Source organism: Thunnus thynnus, chromosome 4 (genome assembly GCF_963924715.1).
Source record: "Thunnus thynnus chromosome 4, fThuThy2.1, whole genome shotgun sequence".
NCBI lineage: Eukaryota > Metazoa > Chordata > Actinopteri > Scombriformes > Scombridae > Thunnus > Thunnus thynnus.
In genome coordinates this window covers 33,095,823-33,108,674 of record NC_089520.1, presented here as the reverse complement: position 1 = coordinate 33,108,674, position 12,852 = coordinate 33,095,823, and the positions used below count along the sequence as shown (strand labels likewise).

The 12,852-nt window shown below is 39.1% G+C and overlaps 1 protein-coding gene across 1 annotated transcript in view; it reads left to right on the top strand.

Annotated features, from left to right (window-relative positions):
• The first annotated feature begins 1,172 nt into the window (after positions 1-1,172).
• acad9 (acyl-CoA dehydrogenase family, member 9) overlaps positions 1,173-12,852 on the top strand; it is a 14,774-nt gene continuing 3,094 nt past the window's right edge. Inside the window, exons 1-16 of the mRNA XM_067588393.1 lie at positions 1,173-1,429; positions 4,679-4,772; positions 5,158-5,259; positions 6,973-7,079; positions 7,226-7,326; positions 8,097-8,175; positions 8,309-8,480; positions 8,585-8,658; positions 8,757-8,832; positions 8,936-9,006; positions 9,105-9,224; positions 9,314-9,442; positions 10,070-10,149; positions 10,623-10,749; positions 10,848-10,925; positions 12,620-12,748. Of these exons, the coding sequence (XP_067444494.1) occupies positions 1,247-1,429; positions 4,679-4,772; positions 5,158-5,259; positions 6,973-7,079; positions 7,226-7,326; positions 8,097-8,175; positions 8,309-8,480; positions 8,585-8,658; positions 8,757-8,832; positions 8,936-9,006; positions 9,105-9,224; positions 9,314-9,442; positions 10,070-10,149; positions 10,623-10,749; positions 10,848-10,925; positions 12,620-12,748 (1,722 nt within the window). The 5' untranslated portion in view covers positions 1,173-1,246. The remainder of the gene's footprint in view (positions 1,430-4,678; positions 4,773-5,157; positions 5,260-6,972; positions 7,080-7,225; positions 7,327-8,096; positions 8,176-8,308; positions 8,481-8,584; positions 8,659-8,756; positions 8,833-8,935; positions 9,007-9,104; positions 9,225-9,313; positions 9,443-10,069; positions 10,150-10,622; positions 10,750-10,847; positions 10,926-12,619; positions 12,749-12,852) is intronic.

The window sequence follows — 12,852 nt, the reverse complement described above, 5'->3', positions numbered from 1 at the left end:
GAGATTTGGTATCGGTTTATTTAAACCAAATATTCTTTTTTATATTTTGATCTCCCTCTTGCCTCTAAAAAAATAGAGGAGGAGCAACCTGTTTCATGTGTGTGTTATTCAGACTGTTAATCTTGAGACCAAAGTTGATTTCCCCTCATCATTTTACTGGCATACTGTGTTGCACATAATATATTATGCATCTCTTTGTGTTCGTTTCATGACGTTTTATTGCCTAATCTTGCTGTCTTTGAGAGCCGCCTTTTTACCTGTGCATTTAAATAGCTCACGTTAGTTTGGCTAGCTCGTAGTTTAGTGTAGCAGCCTGTTCGTTAACCACATACACAATGTGTATGTGAACTGTGTTTTTTACTCGCCTCATGCTAAATGGTGGATGTGTTTACAATCTTTTATTATATTCTAAAATGGGTTATTTTGGAGTTTGCATCAGTGTAATGCCAGTGCATAAGGAGATGTATTGTGTCATTTCATGTCAGCTACCAGAATACACAAGATAATATACACTATACATCACACCAAGTTACGATCATTTCTGTTTTATTTTGCAATACCAGATTTATGTATTTTTGTTTACTGATATACACAGACTGATGAGGATTTCACCGTGACTGTTAATCCTGAAACCAAAACTAATTTCCCGTCGTTATTCCACTGGCATATTGTGTTGCAGGAGATTGTGAATAAAAACCCCGTAATCCACCTGCTCGTCTTCTGTGGAGTGTATGGGCTACAGTGATGTTGAGCTGCATTACATCACATACAGCTGTGACTCTCACTCTCTCTCTCTCTCTCTCTCTCTCTCTCTCTCTCTCTCTCTCTCTCTCTCTCTCTCTCTCTCTCTCTCTATTGAGAGAAAGATTGAGAAAAAATGATTTTGTTACAAATATTCTTTCTCTAAACTAACAAATAAGTCTCCTGCGCATTTTTGACTCTCGAAGTTCTCATATTTTCTGGGGAGCCTTTAATATATAAAAACAAGATTATTCTTTACATTCATATACCATCAGCATACGACGGACCAGGAAGTGTTTAGTCAGTCAAAGTCCATTTATCTATGTTTACTGTGTTGAAACTGTGAAAGCCAGCCTGTTTGTATTGTATTGTTAATGTGGAATTTGCCGTTTACGATGGTCTTTGAAGGTGTTGTCTAAGCGTTTGTACGTCATCATTGTGGGACATATATCGGTGAAAGGTTGCTTGGTTATGTAGTTATATAGAAAACACTGATGCTGGCAGAATGATGAACGTCAACAGATTTACCGCTTTGTCGAAATTTGTTCAACTTGGAAAGCGGCTGGACGTCTGTAACACGACGCAAGCTGTGAAAGAAGTGCTACGTCTTCAGCAGCGGAGGTGCTTTAAAACTCAGTCCAGGAACCTCGCTTATGCCAAGGATTTGTTCCTCGGTCAGGTGAACAAGGTAACGTATCTAAAGTCTGAAGATGTGTTGATGTAACGTAGGCACCACGGCCGCGTTACATCAGAGATATGACACCTCTGGGGAACTTCCTGTTGATGTTTATGATGTTATGACATAGTTATTATTTTAAATGTAACTCTGCCACTCCTGTTTTTATTACCTTTACATACGCACCAGTTCTTCTCATGCATTTTTCTGATTTTAATCATATTCAGGATATGATATCGAACATAACCTGGTTATTAAAGGACAGGTTCACAATTTTTCAAGTCTGTCCTTAAACAACACCGTTGTTACACTGTATTTGGTGACCCATCAAATTGTGTGACCTGCCCTGATATTCTTACCCTAACAGCCTAACCAACACTGCAGGTCACAGAATCTGATGGGTCACCAAATACAATGTATCACTGTAATTATTCCTTCTGTTCATCAGAAGATCCCTTCATAATGTACTTACATTGTAAGTGATAGGGAGCAAAAATGTATTTAAAAGTGTATCTGAAGCTAATATGAAGCTTCAGCATCCAGATGAGTCAAATCAAGTAGATATCTTTCAACATTACAGTCTTTTTAGTGCCAAAGTCCCTCTTTTTGTTACTGTACAACAGGGAAACACTGTCTGAGGAAACACAAAGAGGGAATTTGATATGATTGTAACATTATCCAGGTAATTGGATCATCTGTACAGGAGTGTCTGTGATGCCTTTACATCTCAGATCATATCTGTATTCAAGTGCAGTTATTACCAGTATGAGACTTTCACCTTTTGATGTGGATGTCCTCCTGACTGCGTTTTATGATCCAACATTTATTTCAGTTCTACTTATAAAACTTACATTGCACACTTTAGACCTGGAGACCTGCTCATTTTGTGTTCAAACTGTGAAACCCATCCCGTCTGAGAGAGACGTCTCAGGTAGACTTTCCTCCTCTTGTGCTGCAGTCACAGAGGAAGAAGGTGTAGAGGGCGACATTTCAGCATCTCTTTTGTCCATGTTGTCCTCATCCCCTCGTTACCTTGAGTGACATCAACAGTCAGCTTAATTTGTATGAAAACCGGCCCAGTAAAGTGTAGTTGACCAGCTCCAGGCATGTTGTCTTAGGCTAACCGTTTCTTTTTCAAACAAGGGAACTCTTAAACTAAGAGCTTGAATTTCTACCTTGAAGAACTGTTGAGTTTTGAGATTAAACACTGATGTAGACACTGCCAGCTACATGTCACATTCCGGAACATGAATGTGGTTCAGGCCAGTGAGAACTAGAACATTCCACATTGGAACACCCCCATTTTTCCAGTTTTAATTAAAATTTAAGCAGTTCAGGTCCAGTGGATGCCTTAAGTGGAACAAAGGTAAACCGTAAAAAGAAATGATAAGGTTACCAAAAACTGGAAAATAAAGTACATTTGGGAGTTATAAAATTGGATAAAGTAACAAGTTAACAACTTACAGCTTCTCTGCAGAAAGTAATTTAAGCCTTGAAAGTTAATGCAAAACCATTCCTACAGTTGATTACTTCCAAACCATCTGTCTGTATAAAGGCATGGAGGAGGAAGCGTGATGGTCTGGGGCTCTTTTGCTGGATCCAGAGTTGGTGACTTGCACACAGTGATTGGCACTCTGGACCAAAAACACCACCACAGCATCCTGTAGAGCCATGCAGTCCCCTGTGGTCTAACCCTACCTGGTCAGAGGTTTATTCTACAGCAAGATAATGACCCAAAACAAACATCCAGACTGTCAAAAGAACAAGATGATAGGCTTCAAATCATGAGACCAGCACAGCTATCAAGCTGGTTTGGGATTAACTGGACAGAAGGGTGAAAGCAAAGCAACCTGACAGTGCAATCATTTGTGGGAAGAACTTTATTGAACTTTCTTAACAATATTTGATTTCCATTTTAGAAAGAATGCAAACAGTGGTTACGTTGACTAGTAAAAAAAAAAAAAGGAATAAATTAAATTTTGTTAAACAAAAAGATTCCTTTTTTATCTCCAATTGTTTATTTGTAGTACATTGAGACCGTTTTCGATGGTGCATGAGATGTTTGGGACTCTGTGTTTCTGCTCAACCAAGATAAGGGCTGTTACAATGTGTAAATGTTTGACCTCATCTGTCCATTCATCACCACAAAGTATTACACAAAGTACATATTGCAGACAAGTATCAGTCTTTGTGGATTGTTCGTCTGCTTTTGTTACAGTCATATTCTACAGGCTGCGACATGGTGGTGGACAGCAGGAATTATGAAAGCTGTAATTCTATCAAGGGCTGCTTTAAAGGTCACTGAAATGGAAAAATAACCTCCATGTTTTAAGAATCAAGATTCTATCAGTTACGGAAGGTGACATTTACGCGACAGATCTCTGAATGCAATTTGTTATGAAATTTTCCACATTCAATATGGTATCAACATGGTTTTAGGGATTATTTATTTATTTATGTATGCAGTTGATGGATATATACTAGGGATGTGCAGAAATCCCAGTATTTGTATTTGTATTTGTATTTGTATCTGTATTTGTTGAGGCAGCAACATTATTTGTATCTGTATTTGTATTCGAATGAAAGTGGAAAGAGGCTTAAAAATCCTGTTTTTGTTTTTATTACTCCTTTAATTTTAGAAAATGAAAGTGTTACAATAAGTGTTCATAAATAAACTACCTTATGAAGGAGGTCCCCACATCACATCTCCCAGATCATAGACGACTGCGCTGATTACTGAGCTAAAACTTTACTCATCGCCTCATTGCTGACAGACCTCTAACTAACAAATATTTTTTTAAAATATTTGTATGAAACAAATATTCATAAAAAAAAACATTATTTGTGCTTTGCCGAATAATGTATTTGTATTTGGGCACACCCCTAATACATAGTATTACTATTACTATTACTATACTATACATAGTATCAGGAAATTGAAGCCCAGTGTCTAAGATAGATGGATGATTCACTGGAGAGCATTAAAAACCCAAACAGCTGCTGGTGAAAGTCATTTTTGTCTGTTAAACTAAGTGAAAAATCAAGATGTTTATCTAGTTTGATGCTGCAGCAATGAGTGGCTTCAGGCTGCTTGGTTACATCAACAAAACATCAGCCCCTGAAAACCCATGTTCTTGTTCCAGTGTCCTGTGTACTTTGATATTTCTTTGCATTGATTAGACTGGATTGTTGGATCTGAACGCACAAGTAGAGCGTCTGTATTGGCTGTAAAGAGTTGGTTATTTATGTTTTTCTCTCCAGGCTGAGGTCTTCCCTTATCCAGAAATTGGAAATGAAGAGGTGGAGGAGATCAATCAGCTCGTTGCACCGGTGGAAAAATTCTTCAATGAGGAGGGTGAGAGAAATGCTGAAGGTTTAAAGAGTACAGCACTTGTCAACCTGCTACATACATAACTAACAATGTTAAACAATATTTGTTTGCATTTGACCACATAGCATATCAACTATTAATTTATGTGGTGTAATAACAATGTCTTATGCTCATTTTTGTATTTGGTTCAGTTTGGAGTAAAGGGGAGGGTTACCACTTCAATACTCTTCATATATTGACTTTAAAGGTCAGAAGAAAAGTATTTGAAGATACTTCGTATACAAATGCATACATAGAGAAGTAAAACCAATGTCAACAAAACACAAGGGTTAATTTGGGTGAATTGCAGTCTGTTGCCGCTCAGTGATTGGATGAACTGATGAGGAAAGGCTGGTGTTTGTGATTTCAGTTGACTCAGCGAAGATTGACCAAGAAGCTAAAATCCCTCCAGAGACCCTGAATGGGTTGAAAGAGCTCGGGCTGTTTGGAATCCAGATTCCCGAGGAGTATGGTAAGATGTTAAAGATCTCCAACATACACACAGTTTAGTTGTTATCAAAAACACTTTACATGTCATCTGTAGATTGTAGATATTACAGTAGATGTAAGCATACAGTTAAATAAACTGCAAACAACTGTAATTAAGAACTGTAACGATGCTATTTCATGTTTAGCACATTTACTATAATGATGATGAATGATAACTATTCATAACATCACTACTGACATTTTTTTTAAAGTCCAAATAGAGAGAGACAAAGCAGAGCTCTTCCTCACAGCATGAATGTGTCTGAATTTAACAAACAGTCAAATGTTTGGGGTTTATGTTAGATGGCATATGGCATATAGTTAACAGGAAAACCAGTTGATTTGTAACACCGGTTTTCTCGCCACCACTGCTCGCTCTCCTCATCCACTCTCTAGCTCGCTCGACCACTGCTTCTCTCTCTCTCTTTTCTGTCTTTTTTAAAATGAGTCGGGAAGCCGTCAGTAAAGCCTAACTTTACTTTAAACATTATCAAACAAAGACAAATGTTCTCCCCTCTTCCTAGTAATGTTTTTGTCCTCCCTCATGGCAGGGTTGTACAGCGTTACAGGTTGCGTTTCTCCAAAATTTGATTGTGGTTCAACTTTCTTTCTGCGGCCCCTGCGGCCTCCTCCCCCGCAGCTTAACACACAACACACCAGCCTGCCAGCTGAATACCTTTGCAGCTAAATGTAGCAGGCAACTATTGTTTGTATGATTTTGTTATTTGAAGTATGAATTTAAATTATTATTTGAAGTTTTGCACTTTGCAGTTTATCTTTGCAATCATTTTTATTTTTGTATTAAGTATTCATTTGAGCCTTTGTCTCAGGGCTGCCTTGGTTTCCTGTTGACTGAGTGGACTAAAAGAAAATAAATCTGACTCAGGTTGACATTGAGTAGCAAATGTTTACATTTGATTCAGTGTAATTTTTTTTTCTTTGAGACCTATAAAAGTGTCTACTGCAGTTGAATGGAAAGAGATACTCAGCACATCAATCTAGAATCAAATCTATGAATGTATTGAATTGAGAACTGATTATGAATCAAGAATCGAATCGATTTTGAATTGAATCGTGAGATTTCCTGAATCATGCACCCCTAGTAACCAGTGCTCTGCCGAAACTGTCCGTCCTGTCTGTCAGCTGAACCTGTTCGCTGGGGAGCAGAGCTGCAGTCGGACAGGTTCAGTAACGGGTCCAGTTACACCGTGATTTAAGGTTTTAAAACAAGATTTTACCAGCTGATAACTGCAGGAACAGACAGTCAGAGAGATAAAGAGCTGCTGTGAAATGCAAAATGACTTCTGGCCCGTTTAAATGCCATTGCCATTGTTTGTCTTCCTCTCATTATTATATGTCATTGATCAACTCCTGCCCTACTAGCTTGTAGTCCTCTTCGCTATCTTGGCTAGTGCATCAGTGCCTCCTGTAGATGAGTGGAACAGTGTGAAACCATTGGCAGGACTATGTATGGCCTCCTCATGTGCACAGGGTGACTGCAGGTCATGTGACTGAGACAGCCTGTCTCAAATAACAGGATAATTCTTAGGATGATATATACATTTTAACTCATGCAACATGAGCTATGCATGGATCATATTGCGGTTTCTCTGTACATCCCTGCCAACACCACTATTAGTCGTGTGTCTCAGTGTAAAGGCAGTCAGTGAGAAGATCTTTGTTTTTTTCATCTCAGGGGGTCTGGGATTGTCCAACACCATGTATGCACGACTGGCAGAGATCATCTCATTAGACGGTTCTATTGCTGTAACACTGGCTGCACATCAGGCCATTGGACTGAAGGTAAAAATAAAATAGTGTAACACAGATGTACATGGCTGATGAGGAATATCACTCTGAGAACAAGTTTAAATCTATGGTAACATGATTGGTATGATGACATGCAGGGAGGTCTTGTGTGATTTGCTAACAGCTGTTTGGTGTTTCAGGGGATTCTGATAGCAGGGAATGACGCACAGAAGGAGAAGTATTTGCCCAAACTGGCCTCAGGAGAACATGTAGCAGCTTTCTGTCTGACAGAGCCTGGAAGGTAAAGACGCTAAAACCTCATTCACATCTTCATTACAGTGTCCCCTTTGATGCCAGAGACATGTGGACAGCACTGCAAGCCGTAGGTCAGTTTACCTATGGTTTAGTTTGAACAAAGGTTGTTCACAAGTACGTCAACAAGAAATAAAGTGAATAAATATTGACTTTCAGACACATGACACACATTATGCATCTCCCTGAGGCCTTTAAACATATTGAATACATTCTCTTTACTCAAAACATTTTCAAGCTTTTTTTTTCATATCTGAGACTCTGCATCGTCTACATCTGTGATTGCCAGCCTGAAATGGTGTAAATTAATTACAGATATAGAGTACAAATTACAAGCATTTACTCCCTTTCATAGGACATGTAAAACATCACTGTTGTAGCCAACTATTTGTTTGTTTTTTTTTAATGGAGATCACCTGTGTGTAATTATGACACACCTGTATGTGTAAAGTCTAACCTTTGAGTCAGTATTGTGGCAAAACCTCCAACAGAAAGAAACACCCCAAGCAGCTCAGCAAAAAAGTGATTGAAAAGTACAATCACTAAGAAATGAAAGGAACTTCTTATAGGTACTGTATCCTAACATCCTAACAGAGGTTAAATTTTGAGTAGTCCAGTTATAAGATCTTAAAGGACGCCCGCCAGCCAGTCAGAAATTAGCACCCTCCATTGCCAGGTTGAAATTGTGACAGCATCTATACTTTATGTCTCAGTATAGGGTTGGATTAGCTTCACTTACATTCAGTGTGATCATTTCAGTGGAAGCGATGCAGCCTCTATTCAGACCCGAGCAACCCTGTCAGATGACGGCACACATTACCTCATCAACGGCTCTAAGGTGAGAAGAATCAAGTTTGCAAATGTTTGATCTAGGCTTCAAATGTACATCAATAAATCCTCTCACATTATTTGATTTGCCTTAAACTCTAAAAAAAAAAAAAAATCCCATGTCTTTCTATTTGTGTCATCAGATTTGGATTTCAAATGGAGGGATGGCAGATGTTATGACGGTGTTTGCAAGGACAGAGGTTGTCGTAGATGGCGTGAAGAAGGATAAGATTTCGGCGTTTATCGTGGAGAGGGCTTTCGGGGGAATCACTAGCGGCAAGCCTGAGGACAAACTGGGCATCCGGGGCTCCAATAGTAAGTCTTTCATGGGTTTGGATGACAGGATGAACATACGGAGTGGTCTTGGTAGAGTTTGTGTCCTTTCATGTCATTTGTAATTAAACTTTGACTTTTTTCAGCTTGTGAAGTGTCCTTTGACAACGTCCCAGTGCCACTGGAGAATGTAATCGGAGAAGTAGGTGGTGGGTTTAAGGTAAGTTTTATCCTGTCCTCAACACAAACTATTGTACATGACTGTATCTATAAGGTTATGTTGGTTTTTACACCAAGCTTTTGCTTTGTGTCGGACAGATCGCCATGAACATCCTCAACTCAGGGAGGTTCAGTATGGGCAGTTCTTCAGCTGGAATGATAAAAAAACTGATAGGTAAAAACCCCATAGAGCAGCTGAGATAACAGATTAAGAGTTGTGTGGGTGAGTTTTTTGGAATTTCTTCAGTTTGACATCTTCTCTTTCTGGCTCGCTGTAGGATTGACGGCTGAGTACGCTGCAACCAGGAAGCAGTTTAACAAAAGCCTGAGTGAATTCGGTATGATTCAGGTACGTTCCACGTTCCCCTCATTAGAGTCTAGTGAATAATCACCACCACTCAGTCTGTTCAGAAGTGAATAAGGTGTGTGTTTGCCTCTGTGCTGTAGGAGAAGTTTGCAGTGATGGCCCTTAATGCCTTCGTGATGGAGAGCATGGCGTACCTGACGGCAGGAATGATGGACAAACCGGGGCTTCCAGACTGTTCTGTAGAGGCCGCCATGGTCAAGGTTAGACACGGTTGTCATCAAACCTTGTTCATGTCAAACCAGTATAAAACAAAATGTTTAATGATGTGTATTCTGTATCGTCTGTGCAGGTGTTCAGCTCAGAAGGAGGCTGGATTTGTGTCAGTGAAGCTCTTCAGGTCTTCGGAGGTCTGGGTTATACAAAGAACTACCCTTTCGAGCGCTACGTCAGGGACTGTCGCATCCTGCCTATCTTTGAGGTACTCTAATAATTATTCAATCATTAAAGCACCACTGAGAACACCAAGGTCAGATCCTCAGTCATATTTCTGAGAGTTTTTATCAATGAAAATGAGTTTATATTGTTTAGTTACGCTCATATTACCCGTGTTGGGTTTTTTAAAACTGATTCTGAGATTTTGTAGATCTCAAAATTAAACAAAAAATGAATAGATTATAATAAAAGAGGTTTAGGGAGAGCTCTGTAAAAATTTAGACCATAACTGGCCACCAGGGGGCACAATTGACTTTGGAATGAAATGTCTTCCCTGGATCAACTTGGTGAGGATTTTGGTTTCTGTCTGTATTTGGAATTAAAGAACTGAGCAGACTTGCAGTTTATCAGCCATTTAAACAGTTTTTATGCGTGTCATAAAGTGTGAATCAATCATAATCTAAATCATTTATTATTTATTTAAATTCATATCCTCCCTCTGATGCCTTTATTGATTTGGAATTTTTGAACTCTTGTAAATATCTAACATCAAAATGTAGTGTCCTATTATAACACACAGCGCAGAGTGTTCTTCATAGGCTGCATTGCCACACGTAGTATAATAAATGTGAAATCGTAAACATGATATTTATAGCTTCTCATCTGTTTTCAGGGGACCAATGAAATTCTGAGGATGTACATCGCTCTCACTGGAATGCAATATGCTGGCAAAGTCCTCACAGGGAAAATAAAGTAAGAATATTCAAATCATGTAGAGCTGGGATTTCTTTTTTTTGTGAATAATAATTCATTGATCTTTTTCCCTAATTTGCATAGCAGTAAGATAACTTAGATGTTAGCTTGGAGCCTCAATACAAGAAGAGTATTAGATCAGAAGTTCTTGTACTGATTGACGACCATGAGCTACCACCCCTGATTTTTGGCCTTCTCTGATTGGTTGGAAGGGTGAGGCTTACTTAAAAACCTGAGAAAGGAAAGTACATACTGTAGCTTTAATGTTGTTTTAATGTTTTTTAAAGCTTCATCACTTTCATCCAAAAGTACCTGTGAATCTGTCTGGCCATGATATCGACATTATTGATTTTCTTGTGTGTGAATAGTTTTCCCTAGAATTCCATCACAAGGTTGTGTAATTTATTAAAAACTTCCAGGATGGTCTTTGGTCACTCTTTAGTGTCTCAGTGTTGTCTCTGCTCTGCCTCCAGGGAGATGAAGAAGGGAAATATCGGTCTGGCTATGGGCATGTTAGGTAAAAAACTGAGGAGCTCAGTCGGAGGTTCAGTGGACCTTGGCTTGACCGGAAAAGACGGAGTGGTGCATCCCAGCTTGGCAGTAAGAACTTTCTCTTAACTCTTATAAGATATATTTTGAGCACATACATATAACACATTAGCTTTTTTTCTAGCAGCTCAACTGTTTTCTGTTTACAGGAGAGTGCAAAGAATTTTGAACAGAACGTTAACTTTTTTGGATCGACTGTGGAGAGCCTTCTGTACAGATATGGAAAGGTAACATTTGATTGATTTTACATTCTGGAAAAAGAAAAAAAAAACAGCTGTAGGATTTTCCTGGTCAAGTGTTTCCCATTCTTTTGAACAAAATTCCCATTTGTCACAAATGGCTGAATGTACAAGATGTTCCTCACTGGTGGCAGGGATCATTTCATATCTTCCATTCAGTGTTTCCTAAGTGGTGTTTATGGGTTAGACAGTTGCTCCAAAGTGTGCTCTATTTCTATCATTCTACTTGACTGAGCTTTTGTAACCACAGCTTTTCCAAAGACGCTATAAACCTCTTGGGAGGCGAGTCAGTTTTCACAATCCCCACTTCATGTTATCAGTTGACTCCTTTTTGATCCAATTCATGAGAAGTGTCCCAAGAGGGCTTTAATCACACTGCATATTTCATCCGGAGAGCAAGACCGTTATCAGTTCACTAATAATGATAAGAAGATTAATGGTAAACAGTGCATGCAAACTGTTGCATTAACAAAACGGGCTGAGACAGTACAACGTTTTTTTAAGGAAACTGGGACACGATTGTCAGTAAAGATTGCTGCTGTAACACCTTAATATTCAAATAGGTCTACATCTAGGTTCACCTGATGCCAACTGCTAGCAATGCTGCTACAGCTCAGTGTCTCTGTGGCTCATTACTGGCTCAGGTTCCCTCCTCTCGTTTCCTGTCATCTCCCTACTATCAACTCTCTAATAAAGGCATAAAATGCCAAAAATGTACTGGACCAAGCAATAGTTCCAGCAAGCAATAGTTCCAGAGTTACATTTGCTCCTGAATGTCACTGTAACAATCTGTTTAATGCATAATTGTAAGGGAGCAATAATGTAGGGTGTTTTGGTGGCTGCAGCACCCCAGGTTCAGTTCCAGCTGGGGGCCTTTGTCACGTGTCACATCCATATCTCTCTTCCTGTATACTCTTACACTTTCAACTGCCAAATAAAGGCAAAATGCCAATAAAAATCTTTAAAAAGAACAGTTTATTTGAACTGAATGGTTTCACTGCATTATAGGTAGTCATTGATAAGTCATCCCAGCCTTAAAGAATAGTTCTGGTTTATTACAGCATGGGTCGTATTTTCATAGTTTTGGCCACAGTATTTTATTTAGACTAGATACTAACACTAAACTCCTCCCACTGAGAGGTCCGTTTTGATCTTAAGAGACTTAAAGATTTAAACCTGCCAGAGAAGATCATCTGTTTCCCACTAACTTAAACATTATAGTCTTTATGCTGGCCCAAATGAAGTTCTGGTGTTGATATGGGCACTGTCAGGACATCTCCAAACACAGGAAGTCATTAATCACAACTTAAGAGTAAAATCCAAACTGTCTCCTAAGCAGCAGTGAGTAGGTGTTCCATCCTCAGAAAAGTGGACTCAGCAGTGATGACGTCCATCCACATACAATGATTTCACATTATGTGAATTTATGTAATCAAAGTCCAAATTTCCTGTTACGGTCTTTTAGACATCAACCACCAACATCATCTACACAGGAAGATCAGCCAGGAACAGATGAGCTTCTTTGATGATGATGATGTCTGGGTTTAGAGGAAAAGGATTTGATAAATTACAAAATGATTCACAATTATTTTTTTTAGCAGCAAAGATTACTCAAGACATTTCTGAGGTTGGAAATGATCGATGATTGAAGCGTCCTGATTTGTATCTGTTGATGTTGTCAGACAATAGTGGATGAACAACTCGTCTTGAAGAGAGTAGCAGATGTGCTGATCAACCTCTACGCCATGACAGCTGTCCTGTCCAGAGCCAGCCGCTCCATCAGCATCGGCCTCAGGAATCACGACCACGAGGTATGTGTATATACATCCTGTACCACAGACACACACACACACACACCAAAGCTTTGACCGAGACCTACAAATTGGGCCAAGCAGAATCGAGAAGAAAGCATGAT